This window comes from Haliotis rubra, unplaced genomic scaffold (genome assembly GCF_003918875.1).
Source record: "Haliotis rubra isolate DU_JTF1 unplaced genomic scaffold, ASM391887v1 Scf916, whole genome shotgun sequence".
NCBI lineage: Eukaryota > Metazoa > Mollusca > Gastropoda > Lepetellida > Haliotidae > Haliotis > Haliotis rubra.
The window spans coordinates 276987-299513 of record NW_025767653.1 but is presented as its reverse complement, the minus strand read 5'-3'; the positions used below and the strand labels follow the sequence as shown (position 1 = coordinate 299513).

Below are 22527 nucleotides of genomic sequence, written 5' to 3'. Positions count from 1 at the left end.
TCTGTGTGTGTGTGTGTGTGCGGTATCAGGTCACCATAGCTACTACTAGTTTAGTTATCATCAATTTGTCTATATACTTTCAACATGTTACCATTATTCCATCTACAAACCTCCAACATGATGTTAGGGACAGCTCATAACTATGTCTCTCTCTCTCTCTGTGTGTGTGTGTGTGTGTGTGTGTGTGTGTGTGTGTGTGTGTGTGTGTGTGTGTGTGTGTGTGTGTGTGTGAGTGTGTGAGTGAGTGAGAGAGATATGATGATTTTTATGGAGAAGCACGCATACAATGTGAATGACCCCCTAAAATTTATGTACAAAGTAAGTGACCCACCCTGCATGTCATGTACAAAGTCAATGGCCCCCCTCTCCCCTTTCCATATTTTTAAAGCATAATTTTTAAGATTTCTATGTACAAAATTGCTGACCCCCAGCAACATGTGTACAAAATTGCTGACACCCCCCACCTGCCCAGAACAAAATGGGTGACCCCCCTTAAAATCATCACTCACACACACTCACACACACACACACACACACACACACACACACACACACACACACACACACACACACACACACACACACACACACACACACACACACACACACACCATTCTTTAATCTAAGCAGCTTCAGCGTGATGTTACCATATCATTTTTTCTACATAGCTTCAACATGATGTAACCATAATTTTATCTACGAACCTTCAGCGTGATGTTTTTAAGAAGTGTGTCCTCCAGAACTCCCTGCAGCTTCTTGTTGATCTCCAATGAGAGGTCAAGAGTCATAGAGCCATCTTGCTGGTGTTGGCTGTACACGGAGGCCATGATGCCACCTTTCTTAGCCAGGAGAGCCTGTGAACAAGGGAGGTAACTGTACACAGCCATTCCTTTCAATTTCTGGGGTCAGTTTCTACAAGCTGCCTGTTTAATTGCAGTGTGTTCAGATGTTAACCCCAAACACAATCACAAAAGGATTTTCTCATTTTCTGAATAGCAATATGCTCTGCTTGGCTTGAGAAATATACAAGAAAATGGCAATACAACTGAAATACTTGACTTAATAAATACTTGGAAAACAGTTAAACTACAACTAATATTTGCATAGCTGAAACTCAAAATATGCCTAAATATATGGTGTGAGTGAGCTGGGCTTAACACTGAACACTATTTCACGCCCACAGAGGTAGACATCTGAAAGTACTGGTGTGGTACTGGTAGAGACAAACCCAAACCTCACAACACGAGCAGACTAGAGCAGAACCACTACATGAAGACCACTAGGCCACCTGATCACCGGAGTGATCTCAATCAAAATGTTCCACATCATGCAGTGCGTAGAGACAGGAAAAACTGTACTGAACAGGTACACTGCCAAGGGAGCTGAGAACGCACACTGACAATGTGCCATGCACTAGGAGCATGCTTATCAGCTGCTGTCCAGCCCTCAATACAAAGGAGGAATATACGTTAACTCCGTCAGTTTGTTGCATGACATGGGTTACACACTTATTTCTCGACTTTGGTGGAAGAATAAGCAAACCAGTGACAGCAACATGAACACAACAAAACAACATCACAGTTAAACCAAGATAGCTGACAGTAAAACAATGAAATTATACATACACCTCACAGAGAAACAGTAATTATCCCTACATACATGACAGTAAAACAATGAAATTACACATATACACCTCAGAGAAATAATGAAATTATACCTATACACCTTACAGAGAAACAATGAAATTATACATGCACCTCACAGAGAAACAATGGAATTATACCTACATACATGACAGTAAAACAATGAAATTAAACAAACATACGTGACAGTAAATCAAAGAAATTGTGTCCATACACCTGACATTTTGTGACAATGTAAACAAATAAAAACATCTGATGAAACGTGAGACTCCAACAGACACAGGAATCGAAACTGTTTTTGCGACTTAATCAGAGAATGTTTAAATCACAAGGCTATATTACCACTGATGTTTCTAACAAAACACTTTCATACTGTCGGGTTTTCAGAGGGTGCACGACTTGAGAAGCAAGAGACACAAATTATTGCCTCATTCTATCTCATTCAACAAGAGAACAACATTTCATGCATCATGAGTGGCAGTATACATCACAAGACTGACTCCTGCCATGACAGGGCTTCATGATGGATGATAACTGGGGAGGCCAGTCGAGACAGATCAACAGACAAACAATTAACAACAAAAGCAACAAGAGTCATCAGAAGATGACATATCCCCCCGGCCCCCACATCTTTGAAAGAACAAATCATCTGACAGTTACTTAAAGTCCAGCTTGATTTTAGACTAAGTGCAAATCGTTTCCATAGAAATCATGAAAATAATAAATGACAAAAATCTGCAAATAGCAAAAGGCACCACTTTGGGATCTGCCTCACATATCTGCCAAGTTTTGCTGAAAGATATTAAGACGTTTTCGCGTTGTGCTCCAGAAACAAAACCTACCCCTCCCTTTTGAGACTAAGTCCGAATTGTTTCCATAGAAATCATGAAAATAATAAATGACAAAAATCTGCAAATAGCAAAAGGCACCACTTTGGGATCTGCCTCACATATCTGCCAAGTTTTGCTGAAAGATATTAAGACGTTTTCGCGTTGTGCTCCAGAAACAAAACCTACCCCTCCCTTTTGAGACTAAGTCCGAATTGTTTCCATGAAAACTGAGAAAATAATAAATCACAAACATCTGCAAATAGCAAAAGGCACCACTTTGGGATCTGCCTCACATATCTGCCAAGTTTTGCTGAAAGATATTGAGAAGTTTTCGAGTTGTGCTCCGGAAACGAAGCCCACCCTCAATTTTGGAACTAAGTCCAAATCGTTTCCATGGAAACCGGGAAAAATAAAAATGCCCAAAATCTGCAAATAGCAAAAGGCACCACTTAAGGTTCTGTTTGATATATCTACCAAGTTTTGTTGAAATATATTGAACGGTTCTTGAGTTATACTCCGGAAACGAAGCCCACCCTCCCTTTTGGGATTAAGGCCGAATCGTTTCCATGATAATAGGGAAAAATAACTATGCCAAAAGTCTGCCAAATAGCAAAAGGCACCACTGTGACATCTGCCTACATATGTGCCAAATTTTGCTGAAAGATATTAAGTTTTCCAGTTGTGCTCCAGAAACAAAACCCACCCCTCCTTTTGAGACTAAGTCCGAATCATTTCCATGGAAACCGAGAAAATAATAAATCACAAACATCTGCAAATAGCAAAAGGCACCACTTTGGGATCTGCCTCACATATCTGCCAAGTTTTGCTGAAAGATATTGAGAAGTTTTCGAGTTGTGCTCCGGAAACGAAGCCCACCCCTCACTTTTGGGACTAAGTCCAAATCGTTTCCATGGAAACCGGGAAAAATAAAAATGCCCAAAATCTGTAAATAGCACAAGGCACCACTTTAGGATCTGTTTGATATATCTACCAACTTTTGTTGAAAAATATTGAACGGTTCTTGAGTTATGCTCCGGAAACGAAGCCCACCCCTCACTTTTGGGACTAAGTCCAAATCGTTTCCATGGAAACCGGGAAAAATAAAAATGCCAAAAATCTGCAAATAGCAAAAGGCACCACTTAAGGTTCTGTTTGATATATCTACCAAGTCTTGTTGAAAAATATTGAGAAGTTTTTTCAGTTATGCTCCGGAAACGAAGCCCACCCTTCTTTAAGACTAAGTCCAAAACGTTTCCATGGAAACCGAGAAAATTAAACATGACAACATGCCGGTGAGAAAAGAAAGCAGATCAGAACACCCGAAGAGGAAAGTCAAAAGAAACAGCTTCATACAAAAAAACAACATTCTGATCACCATGGAAGCAAGTTCACAATGAAGGAAACTGACAACATTTATGAAAGTGAAGACAATCTGAAACTACATGTACCAAAATAGCAATAGCGGTCACAAAAGAGCTGTGGCAAGCAAGTAATAAAATGCTGCGATGCCTTACTGTTAGCAGAGAGAAACTGAAGTACGCTTTGAAAAATATCTCATTTCTGTTGATAACATGATAAATCAGACTTCTGCTTGCGTCACAAATGTGAAACTGTGAATAGCTAGAAACTATTTCAAAGTCAAGCTACTGAGGACATATCATGACTTAAAGGTTACTAATTCTGAAATTCAACACTATTATACAGTTATGTAAAAAAAACTGAAAAAAAAATTTCAATATGTTTCGTACAATCCAACACTCAACACCCTGATCACCTGTGTGACAATGAGAGGAAGACAGCTAGCGTACCCTGGTGGAGACAACGAGCGGCAAGGAGGGGGAGATAAGCAAAGTGAATGGAATAGCCTACCTGTGACTCGGTCCTAGCTCGCAGCTAGCGGAGAGAGAAAGCACAAGAAGTTAGCCACATCAACATGCACAAACAACATGGCGTAGGTGACGTTGGCGACATCGATGATGACGCTGACAGACAGACAGACAGACAGAAGCAATGCTAGGTGCCTAAGAGTGTCACTTATACACCCAACTTATAACCTAACAAAATGTTTTTCAAACAGTAATAAAAATAATAATAAACGTTATTGAATTTATTTCAAGAATGTTATTCGTTTGTAATGCTGAATTCAAAAACCTTGTTTACGAAAGCAGAATTCCTTACTGATAACAATAAGGTTGCTTACTAAACAACAGTAACTGATTCACTCTGAAACGTGGCGCAATGGCTGAGAGTTTGAGAGTATCACAAAAGCTAAACTATGGACTTTTCATGAATTTCAAGGTTTGCCTGTTTCAGAGAGTCAAACAACACATCCTGTTCAAATCACAAACATACACTGACTTGGACAGGGGGAGATCTGTGAAGTTTTACACTTCAATAAACTGCTGCCATATCATCTCAGGTTTCAGTGTCCGGGTTCTGGGCATGGCAAACTTAGATTCACGTTGCTTCAAGCTCCCACATAGGCTGTGCCATAACTTGCACTTTATGCACAGAGATTACTGGTATCATATCAAATCCTAGTATTATATATCTTTGGGATCAACAGTCATAATTCAAATTTGCAAAAGTTTCCAAGAAAGTAATAATTTTGTTACCATGAAAGTTTATTCATAAAACTATCAAAGCTTAAGATATATTTTCATTGCCCAAAGTAACTTTCCGTGAAGAATTACAGTGCCTGGGTTTATCCAATGCATCAGATGATAAACTTTCTTATCAATCTGACAACTGATAATTACTATGATCCAAGTCTCAGCTTCTAACAAGCTACAACCAGTCAACACAACACCGAGAACAAGTCTGAATTTGGTATATTGTCTTCATTCCCTTCCAGCCCGCAGTAAAACTCCACTGATCCAAGACTACTACAACCTAGTAACATTTCCCTGTGGAATACTACTTCAACCACCAGATGGCGACACTGCAGCAGGACGAGTGACACGTGAAACAAAATGAATTTTTAAGCAGATAAACTGAAGGAACAGCAACTATAGAACCAATGAGACTGTTTGGGATGGATTGGACAGCGGGTTAACCTTGGATAGTGCAGGGTACTTACTCATGCTGTTGTTAGAAAGCGTACATGGTTTCATGATATGTGAAGATGTGAAAGTATGATGGCCCTGAGTGTGGTGTGGATGGTCTGCTAAAACAAGTTGTCACCTCCATAGCTACACAGGCTCGTGGAGCAAAGATGGATATCACTGTTTCCAAGCAACCAAATTCGAAGTTTGGGAAATGTTAAAAGATCCTATATACAATATAATATATATATTTTAATGTCCTCACTTCGATTTTGCCATGATGTTGTTCTTGTGTTGATTTTGTGACAATGTTTTCTTCAAACATATGAAATGAAAATCCTCATCATGTGACTGTACTTGAAGGAGAAGGAATGCAATACAATGTTGTACACTTAATGATACGTGAACCTGATTGAGTTTGTGGGATCAGTCCCGAGATACTGACCAATGCTGAGCATCACACACACTGAGTCAGCCATTGGTTCAGCTGTATAGCAGAACGCAGTTTACAACAGGCACACAACAAAAGCAATAGCACATACTGAAAACAGCAATACAACATCCGTGAAAACATTGAAAGGCAAGATTAAATATCGCTGTCTTTTCCACTGAATGTAAATATGGCAACAAACAAAACTGTATATTAATATTTTCCATCACCCATGTCATGCAACACATTTAACACAACGCTGATCACAGTTATCTCCCCTGTATCAAATCTAGTCAACTGACCAACAGTTACCTCCCCTGTATTGACACTGATCAAATGATCACCAGTTACCTCTCTGAATCAATACATTCAGGTCAGCTGGCCACCAGTTACCTCCCCTGTATCAACACAGGTCAACTGACTACAGTGACCTCCCCTGTATAGATAAGTCAAATGACCACCAGTTACCTCCCATGTATAGACACAGGTCAACTGACCACCAGTTACCTCCCTGTATCGATAGGTCAAATGACCACTAATTACCTTCCCTGTAATAGGTCAATAAGTCAGTGACCTCCCCTGTAACCCAACCACCAGTTATCTCCCCTGTGCCATTACAAGATAGTCACATCAACAGACCACCAATCCATAGATGCCTCAAAACTGGAAGTCAGTAAGACAATGATAATGTCTACAGCAAGACGATTCACCTACAACATGACACTCACGTTGTCCTTACAGCTTCCATCAGCATCTTAACCTGGCTTCATTATAACTGTTACTGTTAACCCTTGAACTTTTTATTGTTACATGGCCTAGTGGATTCTAAACTTTCAAGCTTGCCATTTCCTTCTCCAGCCTATCCAGTATTCAAGGAAGGCACAGAATCGAGTTGCCATATTTTCAGGTACACATTTGTTCAAAGCAAACACCTGTTCAAAACAAAAACCTATTCAAGGAAAACACCTGTTCAAAACATACACCAATTAAAGTCAGACACTTAATGTAAGTACTTATTCAACATAGGCACCTATTCAAGGTAAGCACATATTCAAGAATGTTCAGAACATTTTCTGTGCACTGATGGCAGCCCCAGGGGAGCCAGGCGGGACAGACTACACATGTAAGATGACAATGAAGGTTCAAGGAATGTTACTTTGTTTTCATCCATGTACTCTGGCGCCAGCGTCCCCGACTCTTCCCTCATCACATAGTTCTGGATGATCCTGAAAAAATGGAGCAAGTCAGTTTGGATTACAGCAATTTGGATTGGTACAGCAGCTTGGATTTGTCATATCTTGGTGAGTTCTGCTGGGTTTGTCATATCTTGGTGAGTTCTGCTGGGTTTTATCAGTACCATTTTGTTGACACTAGCAAGGTGTGGACAAACCAAGGGACATGAGGGTGAATCTGGGACTGTACCACTTGTGCCTTGGTATAAGCATGAGTGAGTTTAGTTTTATGCCCCATGGTATAAGCATGAATGCAAGTGTAAGTATGTCAGGTACAAAGATAATGCTGCTTCAATGTCAGGATTGGCATCACCTGTAAGCATGACATTGGCGGACTATGGATCACTGTAACAGATAATTCAGGTTTTGAAAACTAAACAGCGAAATCTTGCAAATGGAAGTCACAAGCATATAACTATTTGTCCAGGAAGGATTTCTGCCAATGGTAGGTAGGTCCTGTAAAACTGGCACTAGCCATGTGTTGTTTCAGACCACAGAGCAATACACGTCATAACCACAGAGGTATTGTCTCACCTGTTTTTCTTCTGTATCTCATCCACCAGCTGATGGATGTGGTCATCAAGGAACTCGAGCTTCTCATTTTTCCTAGCATGGGCCTTTTGTAGTCGTACTATCCGCTCAATCAGGACCTGCTTGTCCACCTCAACCTGCTCTGTTATCACTGGGTACTCCTACAATACAGTGATATCATTAGGTACTACAATACAGTGATATCACTGGATACTCCTACAATACAGTGATATCATTAGGTACTCCTACAATACAGTGATATCACTGGATATTCCTACAATACAGTGATATCATTAGGTACTACAATACAGTGATATCACTGGATACTCCTACAATACAGTGACATCATTAGGTACTACAATACAGTGATATCATTAGGTACTCCTACAATAGAGTGACATCATTAGGTACTCCTACAATACAGTGATATCACTGGATATTCCTACAATACAGTGATATCATTAGGTACTACAATACAGTGATATCACTGGATACTCCTACAATACAGTGACATCATTAGGTACTACAATACAGTGATATCACTGGATATACCTACAATACAGTGATATCACATGATACTCCTACAATACAGTGATATCATTAGGTACTACAATACAGTGATATCATTAGGTACTCCTACAATACAGTGATATCATTAGGTACTCCTACAATACAGTGATATCACTGGATATTCCTACAATACAGTGACATCATTAGGTACTCCTACAATACAGTGATATCACTAGATATTCCTACAATACAGTGATATCATTAGGTACTCCTACAATACAGTGATATCATTAGGTACTACAATACAGTGATATCATTAGGTACTCCTACAATACAGTGACATCATTAGGTACTACAATAGAGTGACATCATTAGGTACTACAATACAGTGATATCACTGGATATTCCTACAATACAGTGACATCATTAGGTACTCCTACAATACAGTGATATCACTAGATATTCCTACAATACAGTGATATCATTAGGTACTCCTACAATAGAGTGACATCATTAGGTACTACAATACAGTGATATCACTGGATACTCCTACAATACAGTGATATCATTAGGTACTCCTACAATAAAGTGATATCATTAGGTATTCCTACAATAGTGATATCATTAGGTACTCCTACAATAGTGATATCATTAGGTACTCCTACAATACAGTGATATCATTAGGTACTCCTACAATACAGTGATATCACTGGATACTCCTACAATAGTGATATCATCAGGTACTCCTACAATACAGTGATATCACTTGGTACTCCTACAATACAGTGGTATCATTAGGTACTCCTACAATAGAGTGATATCACTTGTTACTCCTACAATACAGTGATATCACTGGGTACTACAATACAGTGATATCATTAGGTACTCCTACAATATAGTGATATCATTAGGTACTCCTACAATATAGTGGTATCATTAGGTACTCCTACAATATAGTGATATCATTAGGTACTCCTACAATACAGTGATATCATTAGGCACTGCTACAATACAGTGATATCATTAGGTACTCCTACTATACAGTGATATCACTGGATACTCCTACAATAGTGATATCATCAGGTACTCCTACAATATAGTGGTATCATTAGGTACTCCTACAATACAGTGATATCACTGGGTACTCCTACAATACAGTGATATCATTAGGTACTCCTACAATACAGTGATATCACTGGATACTCCTACAATAGTGATATCATCAGGTACTCCTACAATACAGTGATATCACTTGGTACTCCTACAATACAGTGGTATCATTAGGTACTCCTACAATAGAGTGATATCACTTGTTACTCCTACAATACAGTGATATCACTGGGTACTACAATACAGTGATATCATTAGGTACTCCTACAATATAGTGATATCATTAGGTACTCCTACAATATAGTGGTATCATTAGGTACTCCTACAATATAGTGATATCATTAGGTACTCCTACAATACAGTGATATCATTAGGTACTCCTACAATATAGTGGTATCATTAGGTACTCCTACAATACAGTGATATCACTGGATACTCCTACAATAGTGATATCATCAGGTACTCCTACAATATAGTGGTATCATTAGGTACTCCTACAATACAGTGATATCACTGGGTACTCCTACAATACAGTGATATCACTGGGTACTCCTACAATACAGTGGTATCATTAGGTACTCCTACAATATAGTGATATCATTAGGTACTCCTACAATAAAGTGATATCATTAGGCACTGCTATAATACAGTGATATCATTAGGCACTGCTACAACATAGTGGTATCATTAGGTACTCCTACTATACAGTGATATCATTAGGTTTTCTTTCAACACAGTGATATCATTTGGTACTCCTACAATATAGTGGTATCATTAGGTACTCCTACAATACAGTGATATCACTGGATACTCCTACAATAGTGATATCATCAGGGACTCCTACAATACAGTGATATCACTGTGTACTCCTACAATAGTGATATCATCAGGGACTCCTACAATACAGTGATATCACTGGGTACTCCTACAATACAGTGATATCATTAGGTACTCCTACAATATAGTGGTATCATTAGGTATTCCTACTTTTCAGTGACATCATTAGGTTTTCTTTCAACACAGTGATATCATAAGATACTCCTACAAAAAAAGACTATCACAAGCAGGTTCTCCTACAAGTGAGTGAGCTAGGTAACACAGCTGAGTGAAGTGTCACCTGTTCGTGGCTGGGGGCTCTAGAGTTGCTGTTTGAGCTGTGGTTGCTGTTAACATTGGCATTGTTGTGAGCTGTTGCGTTGTCTCCAAGGGTGTTAAGAGACCCGTTTGAGCTTGTACGAGACCCCATGCTGGTGGTATCTCGTTCTACATGGTTCTCGTGTGCTTCCAGCTTCCTCCTGGCCTGCTGGAGCTGCCGTGTCAAGTCCTACACAGAGAGCAACAAGCACCTGTACTGTCAACCCCATACAGTTTGCACCAAAGACTCAGTAATATTGGACGGCTTAAAGAAAGTTCTAATTTTCCAATTATTTTCCTGACATTAAAGAGAGAAAAATCAAATATATTTTCATCTGAATACACTACACATCAACATGGCTTTCCTGCCAAAAGAAGCTAAACATTAACAGCAATTGTAATCCTTGATTCTTTCCTTTGACTTTTGTCTCCAACACTCTTTGCAATCAGTGCTTTTCATACAAGAAAAATCACTGAGATGAGGGTCTCGGTATATTTTCGCACCTGACATAGACGGAGGCTGGTTGTGTGAACCACTGTCTTCTCCAATCTAAACTATTTTCAGGTTGCCTGGTATTTAACTGACTAGTATTTAATGAAGACAAAACACTCTACACAGAGTGAGTGATAGGGCAATACCTTGATGTTGTTGACATGTTTCCGCTTCAACGTCCGCGTCAGGTCCTTCTCATCCTCCAGCTGCTGCTGATAATTGTCAACTGTAACACACAATAAGTGCTTGAATGTCTACTGTAACACAAAATACTGTAAACGTAGTATATTTCGCGCAGGTTTTATTTTCGCTCTTTTCGCGCAAAACATTTTAGCGCGAAAATTTATACACCGCGAATAAACCTGTCATTCATTCAGTCTAGCCACGCTCGCCCTGAGTTGTTACCATAACACATCACGTTTGAAGACAGAAATCTACGGGAATCTTAAAATGACGACTGATAGTAGCATAAAGAATCAAACTTAACTGTCGCTGTAATGGATTTCCCAAAACATAATTAAATAATGAGCCAAATCCCATCGCCGAATTAGCGAAAACAGCAATGTGTGTTGTGGCCGCCATGGAAATTGGTCACATGACAGATGGTTTGATACAAAACAGATTACCATTAAACGACTTCGGAAAGAAATAATACAGCAGTATTTTATTTATTCATTTAGATACAAACGTATCATCATGAAGCCGAATAGTCACTAACACTCAATCATCTCATTCACAACAACCCGGCTTGTTTGAAATCACAAAGAGCTTCATATACAGTATAAGTTAATTAGTCAGATCGTCAGAATTCGGAACATAATACTGATGTGTTTTTCATCTCTTCCGGGAGTAAACGGGTTACTGTGTGCTAGTATATCGCACAGATAGGGATTTCCTGTGAGTAAGTAATAAACGCCGCCTGACAGATTAAGCCACTCTGTTTGTTTTCACTGCTATTAGTGGCGGCCAAAGAGACAGCTGGCAGTTCCGGCAATTACTGATTGCGCGAATAATTGACCGCGCGATGTAGTCTAAACTGTCAATTCCTCGAAAATTGCACCACGCGAAAATAAGTACGTTTACAGTAGGTGCTTGTATGTCTACTGTAACACACAACAGGTGCTTGTATGCCAACTGTAACACACAACAGGTGCTTGTATGTCTACTGTAACACACAACAGGTGCTTGTATGTCAACTGTAACACAAAACAGGTGCTTGTTTGGCTACAGTAACACAAAACAGGTGCTTGTATGTCAACTGTAACACAAAACAGGTGCTTATATGGCTACAGTAACACAAAACAGGTGCTTGCATGTCAACTGTAACACAAAACAGGTGCTTGTATGCCAAATGTAACACAAAACAAGTGCTTGTATGTCAACTGTAACACCAAGTAGGTGCTTGTATGTCAATGGTAACGTGGTATCTCCTACCATGTTTTGTCTTCTCTTCCAACTCTGCTCTGAGAGATTCCTGAGAGATTCCGTCTCCTCTTTCCTCTTCTTCTGTTCTGTCGTCCACTTCTCCTCCTGAAAACACATACTCATACTCAGGCGAACCAAAAACACAGACACCCAAGGGGATTTGATTTACAACACATTACTTTTCACAAAAACATACATTAAATGCATTTGGACTGAGAACGTCCTAAAAAAGAGACTCACAACATCTTGGACCCGAGTTTCCAGCTCTTGTATTTCCATCTTCCATTTTTCTGCCTCACTTGACAATGTCACAACCTGCAAACATCCATTGATAAATCTTGTCGAAACTATCTGTCAGTATAAAAGGTAAAGATGTTGGCCCCCGGGGAACTCAAATCCTACTTACATATCCATCACTGTTCAAGATCATGTCAGCAACACTGCTAACAACGAACCCCCCTTAACATAGGTGAGGTGAAATGGGCTAACCAGGCAGGGAAACAAGAAGAACCATCTTCAACATCGATGGGAAAGGAACCAGTATCACCAACCTTCCTCTCTCCAGGTAGACACTGTATCCACAATACCAAGCAACAAGCCCTTCTCGAACCATAAGCCACAAGCCCTTATCTGTATCATACTATAAGCAGGATGTCTGTTGACAAGCATTTGATTGTGAACACCTGCATTTCATAGACATACTGTCAGTCTTGTTTACATATACATGTAGTGTTATCATATTCAATCAACTTCTAAATACCAATCAAAGACTATATTTGATGGCTTACAAACAATTCCAGCATGCACTATCCTGGTGAAATCTTTCATAAATCCCCACCTGGTTATTGAGATTGGTGTTGTCAGACTGGAGCTTGGCGTTCTTCCGACTAAGTTTCTCAGTGAGGTCCAGGAGCTCGGACTCGCGACGGCGACACCCCTCCATGTCCTGCTGGAGATCCTTGTTGGTCACCATGAGGTCAGCGATATCCCGGTCCAACGTCTTGATCATGTCCTGGGCCCTGTGACCACAAAGTGTGAGTGAGTTTCACACAGCTTAGACTGACTGACTGAGTTTTGGTTTTATGCCGCTTTTAGAAATATTCCAGCAACATCACGGCAGGGGACACCAGAAATGGGCTTCACACATTGTACCCATGTGGGGATTCGAACCCGGGTCTTCGGCGTGACGAGCCAACGCTTTAATCACTAGGTTACCCCACCGCCCCACACACAGCTTAGAACAGTATTAAGTGTACTATCAGCTTCATGTGGGTGCTTGTTACAGATACAGGCTGTAGAAATCTACCACTTTGATAAAACCAAATTCACAAACGCACATGGCTGGTGCCAGCAAACTAATCATAGTAATGAAACATAAATCAGGTTAAATTTGAGGTTTCTAGCATTACTAAGGGAAGCAAATCTGCACAGTGAAAGTGGCATTTCATGTACCTTATAAATTCTTTTAGTTTAAACATTTTATTATTTCCGTAGTCTACTGCTTTTCACCCCAGTGTCAGCATATAGGTGCACCCCCTACTGCCCTCCACCCCAGTGTCAGCATATAGGTGCACCCCCTACTGCCCTCCACCCCAGTGTCAGCATATAGGTGCACCCCTACTGCCCTCCACCCCTAACTACCCTCCATCCCCAGCGAGTGTACCTGGAGAAGTCGTCCTGCAGCCGCCCCATACTGGAGGTCTTGCTGTCGAGGTCACGGTTCTCCTCCTTGCACCCCTACTGCCCTCCACCCCTAACTACCCTCCACCCCCAGCGAGTGTACAGGTGCACCCCTGACCTGGAGAAGTCGTCCTGCAGCCGCCCCATACTGGAGGTCTTGCTGTCGAGGTCACGGTTCTCCTCCTTGCACCCCCTACTGCCCTCCACCCCTAACTACCCTCCACCCCCAGCGAGTGTACAGGTGCGCCCTGACCTGGAGAAGTCGTCCTGCAGCCGCCCCATGCTGGAGGTCTTGCTGTGGAGGTCACGGTTCTCCTCCTTGCACCCCCTACTGCCCTCCACCCCTAACTACCCTCCGCCCCCAGGGAGTGTACAGGTGCGCCCCTGACCTGGAGAAGTCGTCCTGCAGCCGCCCCATGCTGGAGGTCTTGCTGTCAAGGTCACGGTTCTCCTCCTTGCACCCCCTACTGCCCTCCACCCCTAACTACCTCCACCCCCAGCGAGTGTACAGGTGTGCCCCTGACCTGGAGAAGTCGTCCTGCAGCCGCCCCATGCTGGAGGTCTTGCTGTGGAGGTCACGGTTCTCCTCCTTGCACCCCCTACTGCCCTCCACCCCTAACTACCCCACCCCCAGCGCAGCCTGTACAGGTGCGCCAGACCTGGAGAAGTCGTCCTGCAGCCGCCCCATGCTGGAGGTCTTGCTGTCGAGGTCACGGTTCTCCTCCTTGCACCCCCTACTGCATTCCACCCCTAACTGCCCTCCACCCCCAGGGAGTGTACCTGGAGAAGTCGTCCTGCAGCCGCCCCATGCTGGAGGTCTTGCTGTGGAGGTCACGGTTCTCCTCCTTCTGCTGCTGCACCATGTCCTGGAACTGGGTCAGCATGCCCTGCTTCTGGTGGCGCTCCTCTTCCAGACACTTCATCTGCAACAACCAACCATATAGTTACCATGTTAACAACCAGGTACACAGTTACCATGGCAATAACCAGTATATGGTTATCACTTTAACAACCTGGCATACGGTTACATCCCCTTAGTCGCCCTGTTATGAACAGCAAACAATGTGTCTGCCTGTACATCTGCTCCGATGTGAGTGTGGATGTTTATTCAGATGTTTAGACAACTGCTTGGGAAAGTTTGTGTGTGGAACAAGATGTCAGGTAAGACATGTCTGTGTGTGGAACAAGATGTCAGGTAAGACATGTCTGTGTGTGGACCAAGACGTCTGGTAAGACATGTCTGTGTGTGGACCAAGACGTCTGGTAAGACATGTCTGTGTGTGGACCAAGACATCTGGTAAGACATATCTGTGTGTGGAACAAGATGTCGGGTAAGACATGTCTGTGTGTGGACCACCACGTCTGGTAAGACATGTCTGTGTGTGGAACAAGATGTCAGGTAAGACATGTCTGTGTGTGGACCACGACGTCTGGTAAGACATGTCTGTGTGTGGAACAAGATGTCAGGTAAGACATGTCTGTGTGTGGACCACGACGTCTGGTAAGACATGTCTGTGTGTGGAACAAGATGTCAGGTAAGACATGTCTGTGTGTGGACGTCTGGTAAGACATGTCTGTGTGTGGACCACGTCTGGTAAGACATGTCTGTGTGTGGACCACGGCGTCTGGTAAGACATGTCTGTGTGTGGACCACGTCTGCCTGGTAAGACATGTCTGTGTGTGGACCACGGCCTGGTAAGACATGTCTGTGTGTGGACCAAGACGTCTGGTAAGACATGTCTGTGTGTGGACCACGGCGTCTGGTAAGACATGTCTGTGTGTGGACCACGGCGTCTGGTAAGACATGTCTGTGTGTGGACCAAGACGTCTGGTAAGACATGTCTGTGTGTGGAACAAGATGTCAGGTAAGACATGTCTGTGTGTGGACCACGACGTCTGGTAAGACATGTCTGTGTGTGGACCAACGACGTCTGGTAAGACATGTCTGTGTGTGGACCACGACGTCTGGTAAGACATGTCTGTGTGTGGACCACGTCTGGACCCCGTCTGGTAAGACATGTCTGTGTGTGGACCACGGCGTCTGGTAAGACATGTTTGTGTGTGGACCACGACGTCTGGTAAGACATGTCTGTGTGTGGACCACGGCGTCTGGTAAGACATGTCTGTGTGTGGACCACGGCGTCTGGTAAGACATGTCTGTGTGTGGACCACGGCGTCTGGTAAGACATGTCTGTGTGTGGACCACGGCGGTCTGGTACCCGCGCGTCTGGTAAGACATGTCTGTGTGTGGACCACGGCGTCTGGTAAGACATGTCTGTGTGTGGACCACGGGCGTCTGGTAAGACATGTCTGTGTGTGGACCACGGCGTCTGGTAAGACATGTCTGTGTGTGGACCAAGACGTCTGGTAAGACATGTTTGTGTGTGGACCACGACGTCTGGTAAGACATGTCTGTGTGTGGACCACGGCGTCTGGTAAGACATGTCTGTGTGTGGACCACGTCTGGTAAGACATGTCTGTGTGTGGACCACGACGTCTGGTAAGACATGTCTGTGTGTGGACCACGACGTCTGGTAAGACATGTCTGTGTGTGGACCACGACGTCTGGTAAGACATGTCTGTGTGTGGACCACGGCGTCTGGTAAGACATGTCTGTGTGTGGACCAAGACGTCTGGTAAGACATGTCTGTGTGTGGACCACGACGTCTGGTAAGACATGTCTGTGTGTGGACCATGATGTCTGGTAAGACATGTCTGTGTGTGGACCATGATGTCTGGTAAGACATGTCTGTGTGTGGACCATGATGTCTGGTAAGACATGTCTGTGTGTGGACCAAGACATCTGGTAAGACAATGTCTGTGTGTGGACATGTCTGTGTGTGTGGACCACGTCTGGTAAGACATGTCTGTGTGTGGACCACGACATCTGGTAAGACATGTCTGTGTGTGGACCACGTCTGGTAAGACATGTCTGTGTGTGGACCACGACGTCTGGTAAGACATGTCTGTGTGTGGACCACGTCTGGTAAGACATGTCTGTGTGTGGACCACGGCGTCTGGTAAGACATGTCTGTGTGTGGACCACGGCGTCTGGTAAGACATGTCTGTGTGTGGACCATGATGTCTGGTAAGACATGTCTGTGTGTGGACCAAGACATCTGGTAAGACATGTCTGTGTGTGGACCACGACGTCTGGTAAGACATGTCTGTGTGTGGACCACGACGTCTGGTAAGATATGTCTGTGTGTGGACCACGGCGTCTGGTAAGACATGTCTGTGTGTGGACCACGTCTGGTAAGACATGTCTGTGTGTGGACCAAGACGTCTGGTAAGACATGTCTGTGTGTGGACCACGTCCTGGTAAGACATGTCTGTGTGTGGACCAAGACGTCTGGTAAGACATGTCTGTGTGTGGACCAAGACGTCTGGTAAGACATGTCTGTGTGTGGACCATGATGTCTGGTAAGACATGTCTGTGTGTGGACCATGATGTCTGGTAAGACATGTCTGTGTGTGGACCAAGACATCTGGTAAGACATGTCCGTGTGTGGACCACGACGTCTGGTAAGACATGTCTGTGTGTGGACCACGGCGTCTGGTAAGACATGTCTGTGTGTGGACCACGGCGTCTGGTAAGACATGTCTGTGTGTGGACCACGTCTGGTAAGACATGTCTGTGTGTGGACCAAGACATCTGGTAAGACATGTATGTGTGTGGACCAAGACGTCTGGTAAGACATGTCTGTGTGTGGACCAAGATGTCTGGTAAGACATGTCTGTGTGTGGACCAAGGCGTCTGGTAAGACATGTCTGTGTGTGGACCATGATGTCTGGTAAGACATGTCTGTGTCTGGACCATGATGTCTGGTAAGACATGTCTGTGTGTGGACCAAGACATCTGGTAAGACATGTATGTGTGTGGAACCTGCTGGGTGTGCTCACCTTGTCTCGGAGTGTGATCAGCTCCTCCAGGCTGTCCTTGTGCTTCACCTTCAGGGACTCCAGCTCCCGGCTAGTCAGCTGGTACAGCTGGAACAAGAACATCAAGAACATTGTAGCCACGGTCCTCAACATTGTGTGGGCCATAAAAACAGGACTAGTGAATAACTGTTTATCATGGGGATCAACTATAAAAACACTGACGACATGGTTGCTAACCAGTTTGAATCAGTTCATAGACTAGTCAAGAAAATTCAAGAAAAGAGCAACAACTTCTGTCCGCATGCAGCTTACATACATCTACTTTCTGCAACTGATCAACACACTCTAACTGAGTTTGGCAACCAACACTGAGGCAGGACAGTTCAGTCATCTGCTGAATGACTCTGAATGTTTCTGTCTGTATCTAGAGTCCTGGTCTACTGTTCCTGATTGTGTGCCCACCTCCTCGCGGTCATCTCGCTCCTGGCGTTGGATGATCAACTCTGTCTCCTTCACCTTCAGCTCCTTGTCCAGGGAGTTGGACTTGATCTCCTCTGACTCCTGCAAGAGTTAGACAGTCAGTCTGATATTATTGTTTGCTGCTTAGCTGAGGTAGGTGGAACTCGGGTTTACTAGTCACTGTGCTTGTAATAATGTGTACATATGCTTCTGTGAATAATTCAGTCCAGGGTATTATCAAAATCAGAACAAATATTCACAATAGCTCACCTGGTACGTCTTGATCATGGCCTGGCAGTCTCGGCGAATCTGCATCGTCTCCTCCTTCGCCTCCTTCAGCTTGATGTTGGTTTTCTCCAGAGTGGCCTTGGTTTCCTGGAGGAATCAGTCAGTGAGGAGAACTTATGCCATTTCATCAATCTTCCAGCAATATCAATAACAACTTGAATTGGCTTCACACAGTGGACCCATGTTGGAATCGAACCATAACTTTAGCATAATGATTCCCCTCAAACCACAGGGCCACCCCAGAGCCCCGAAGCATACAGGAACAGAAGTCAGTGTGCATAGTATCTGCTATAACTTATTGTTGGTCTTGTCTGTCGGTGGATTCAGTTCTGTTTGTGTTGATTGGTTTTTCTGTAAAACTCTCAAACAGAAGAAGCGAGATTTAAAGTACACAGAGAAGATTGCCTCAAGTCTCTACTACAAGAGTGGCTACAGTTTTTCTCATGGGTCTGTCTATTCGTGTGTCAACTGTTAGCTGTTTTCCTAACAGTCAAATAGTGACTGAGAGTACATGTACAAGTACAACATCGTCTACAGATTCTGCTGGAAAGGCTACTAACCTTGTGAGAATCCAGCTCTGCCCGCAGTTTGTTCTGAGCCCACTTGATTCTCACATCGGCAGATGACAATGCCTCCCTCATCTTCTCCATCTCCTTCAGCGCCTGCGTCAACTCTGACGACTGCAAATGCATCAGATGTCCTTTTTTATTGCAATGGCAAAATCAATGATAAAATATCAGAAAATATTCAGTGAATGAAGGAGCTTAATACTGCAGTCAACATTAGTAGAGCAACATGCCATGAATCAAGGACTGCGGTGTACAGGAAGTGACAGAGTTACCTACCTTGGCCTCCATGTCTGCCACTGCTCTATGCTTCTCTATCTTGACGGCCTTCACCTTGCTAACCATGGACTCTCGGTCCTTCGCAGATTCTCGGATCTTTGCTTCCAGCTTCTCCACCATCTTCCGACATTCGATGTTCTTCTGTTCTGACTCTGCGTACTTTACAACCATGGAGTCCTTCTCCCGAACACATTCTTCATACATCTTAGTAACCTGAACAAACAGTGTCATCACGAAACTAGGAATACAAAGTTCCTGTCATTCCCTTTTTAGTAGACAAATCTGTTACAAATCTTGTACTTGTAAATTTGACGGATACCACAGAATGTTCTCACACTAAAATCAAAATGTCCCCGTTCAGTAACGTTTTAGCAGACTTTATTCAGCAGGATGTATTTTTATTTTCACTCATCTTCAAATCTGATGTGACCCTGTGGACTGATCTCAAATTAGCAGACTAATGTCAGTGTACAACTTTTTACCTGAACCATGTCGTGTCTACATTTATCTATATGGGTGACAAAGTAAGCCTAATAACAGATCATGACATCATTTTTAGATGCTACAGGAAACATTTGGACTACACCAACTTCTAAATTATTTGTCTTATATTACTACACCAACTTCTAAATGCCTTTGTGGAATTTCACCAAATCTGTGATTGCTTGAACATCAGAAGTCAGTAACAAGAATGCTGAACACGTCTAACACAGCAATACCTGAGCTGAAATCAATCAAACTGGATAAAGCCATGAGATATTAACATCAAGGATCTGGACTATTTGGGATGACGTTATATCAGCTAGTACACATCCCATCCTAATGTTTGCCATGAGGTAATGGGATCCTTTCAGTCCTTTCAGAAGACTGAACTCACTGACCTGGTCAACCCTGACCTTGAGTTCATTCTGTAGTGTGGACACTGCCCTCTTGGCAGCGTTGTCGTGGGAGGACAGCTTGTCCTTGAGGCCTCGCATCTCATTCTGCTGCTGCGCTATAGTGTACTCCAGCTGAAACATTGGATAGCTAGGTGTACTCGGTGTAGTGTACTCCAGATGAAACATTGGATAGCTAGGTGTACTCAGTGTAGTGTACTCCAGCTGAAACATTGGATAGCTAGGTGTACTCAGTGTAGTGTACTCCAGCTGAAATATTGGATAGCTAGGTGTACTCAGTGTAGTGTACTCCAGCTGAAACATTGCATAGCTAGGTGTACTCAGTGTAGTGTACTCCAGCTGAAACATTGGATAGCTAGGTGTGCTCAGTGTAGTGTACTCCAGCTGAAACATTGGATAGCTAGGTGTACTCAGTGTAGTGTACTCCAGCTGAAATATTGAATAGCTAGGTGTACTCAGTGTAGTGTACTCCAGCTGAAATATTGGATAGCTAGGTGTGCTCAGTGTAGTGTATTCCAGCTGAAATATTGGATAGCTAGGTGTACTCAGTGTAGTGTACTCCAGCTGAAATATTGGATAGCTAGGTGTACTCAGTGTAGTGTACTCCAGATGAAACATTGGATAGGTGTACTCAGTGTAGTGTACTCCAGCTGAAACATTGGATAGCTAGGTGTACTCAGTGTAGTGTACTCCAGCTGAAACATTGTACAGGTGTACTCAGTGTAGTGTACTCCAGATGAAACATTGGATAGCTAGGTGTACTCAGTGAAGTGTACTCCAGATGAAACATTGGATAGCTAGGTGTACTCAGTGTAGTGTACTCCAGATGAAACATTTGATAGCTAGGTGTACTCAGTGTAGTTTACTCCAGATGAAACATTGGATAGCTACATGTACTCAGTGTTGTGTACTCCAGATGAAACATTGGACAGATGTACTCAGTGTAGTGTACTCCATATGAAACATTGGATAGCTAGGTGTACTCAGTGTAGTGTACTCCAGATGAAACATTGGATAGCTAGGTGTACTCAGTGTTGTGTACTCCAGATGAAACATTGGACAGATGTACTGTGTAGTGTACTCCAGCTGAAACATTGGACAGATGTACTCAGTGTAGTGTACTCCAGCTGAAACATTGGACAGATGTACTCAGTGTAGTGTACTCCAGATGAAACACTGGACAGGTGTACTCAGTGTAGTGTACTCCAGCTGAAACATTGGACAGGTGTACCCAGTGTAGTGTACTCCAGCTGAAACATTGGATAGCTAGGTGTATTCAGTGAAGTGTACTCAGTGTAGTTAACTCAGTGGAGTGTACGCCAGCTGAAATATTGGCCAATTGTACTCAGTGTAGAGTATTCTAACTGAAACATCGCACAGGCATGCATACTGTAGAGTTAAATGAAACATACACTTCTGTAATATCAGAAAAAAATCCAACATCTATGCTTCACAAATACAGGAATGATAATAAATAGAAATAAACACTATGCAGAGGTCAGACGATCAAACCCCATCACCTATTCTCAACAACAATTAAAACACTTTGAAAACGAAAAATGTTTTTTCATGTTATTTGACATTATAGAATAGTAAAGTTACCAGGTAAGCTGAAGATATAGTTTCCTAATTAATTAATAAGTGTCACATCCATTTTGCCAGATCGAATTGCACATAAAACATTCCGTCGAATTTGATATTGAGCCAAATGCAGCTGAAGAAAAGTAATTGTCTGAAAACTCAGAACTATCTGCTTGAGCTCATCACATTTACTACACATTTCAACCAATGAAACTGCATGACATTCTCCCATTCTCTTCACATGTGATGATGAATAAGAGGTTCGCTAAAATGCAAATATTCAAATATTGGTAAGCTATTACATACTATCATTTCGACTATATGTGTACTACAGCCCTGTGTGCTATGCAAACCCACCTCCTTTAACTGGGGCAGGTAGTAGTCGTCCGGGTTGCGGGTCTTCAAGACCTCCACCTGCTTCAGGTACGTGTCCCTCTCCTTCACCGTCGTCACCAACGCCTCAACTTGCTGCTGCTTCTCTGACTGTAACCTACAAAACAATCGTGTAACCATG

At 42.9% G+C, this 22527-nt stretch overlaps 1 protein-coding gene across 3 annotated transcripts in view; it reads right to left on the bottom strand.

Annotated features, from left to right (window-relative positions):
• Positions 1-22527, bottom strand: part of LOC124264245 (coiled-coil domain-containing protein 186-like) — a 36894-nt gene that overhangs the window by 3268 nt on the left and 11099 nt on the right. The window contains exons 4-20 of one of the 3 annotated variants that reach the window (XM_046698982.1): positions 22371-22503; positions 20418-20546; positions 19537-19749; positions 19252-19371; positions 18674-18778; positions 18407-18505; positions 17966-18052; positions 14843-14985; positions 13221-13401; positions 12623-12697; positions 12415-12487; positions 11104-11183; positions 10448-10654; positions 7714-7871; positions 7104-7173; positions 4343-4366; positions 705-854 (exon numbers count right to left, since the gene is read on the bottom strand). In XM_046698982.1, coding sequence (XP_046554938.1) covers positions 705-854; positions 4343-4366; positions 7104-7173; positions 7714-7871; positions 10448-10654; positions 11104-11183; positions 12415-12487; positions 12623-12697; positions 13221-13401; positions 14843-14985; positions 17966-18052; positions 18407-18505; positions 18674-18778; positions 19252-19371; positions 19537-19749; positions 20418-20546; positions 22371-22503 — 2047 coding nt within the window. Of the gene's footprint in view, positions 1-704; positions 855-4342; positions 4367-7103; positions 7174-7713; positions 7872-10240; positions 10256-10447; positions 10655-11103; positions 11184-12391; positions 12488-12622; positions 12698-13220; positions 13402-14842; positions 14986-17965; positions 18053-18406; positions 18506-18673; positions 18779-19251; positions 19372-19536; positions 19750-20417; positions 20547-22370; positions 22504-22527 lie in introns of those variants that run through there. The other 2 variants (XR_006895083.1, XM_046698981.1) reach the window with 2 other exon arrangements.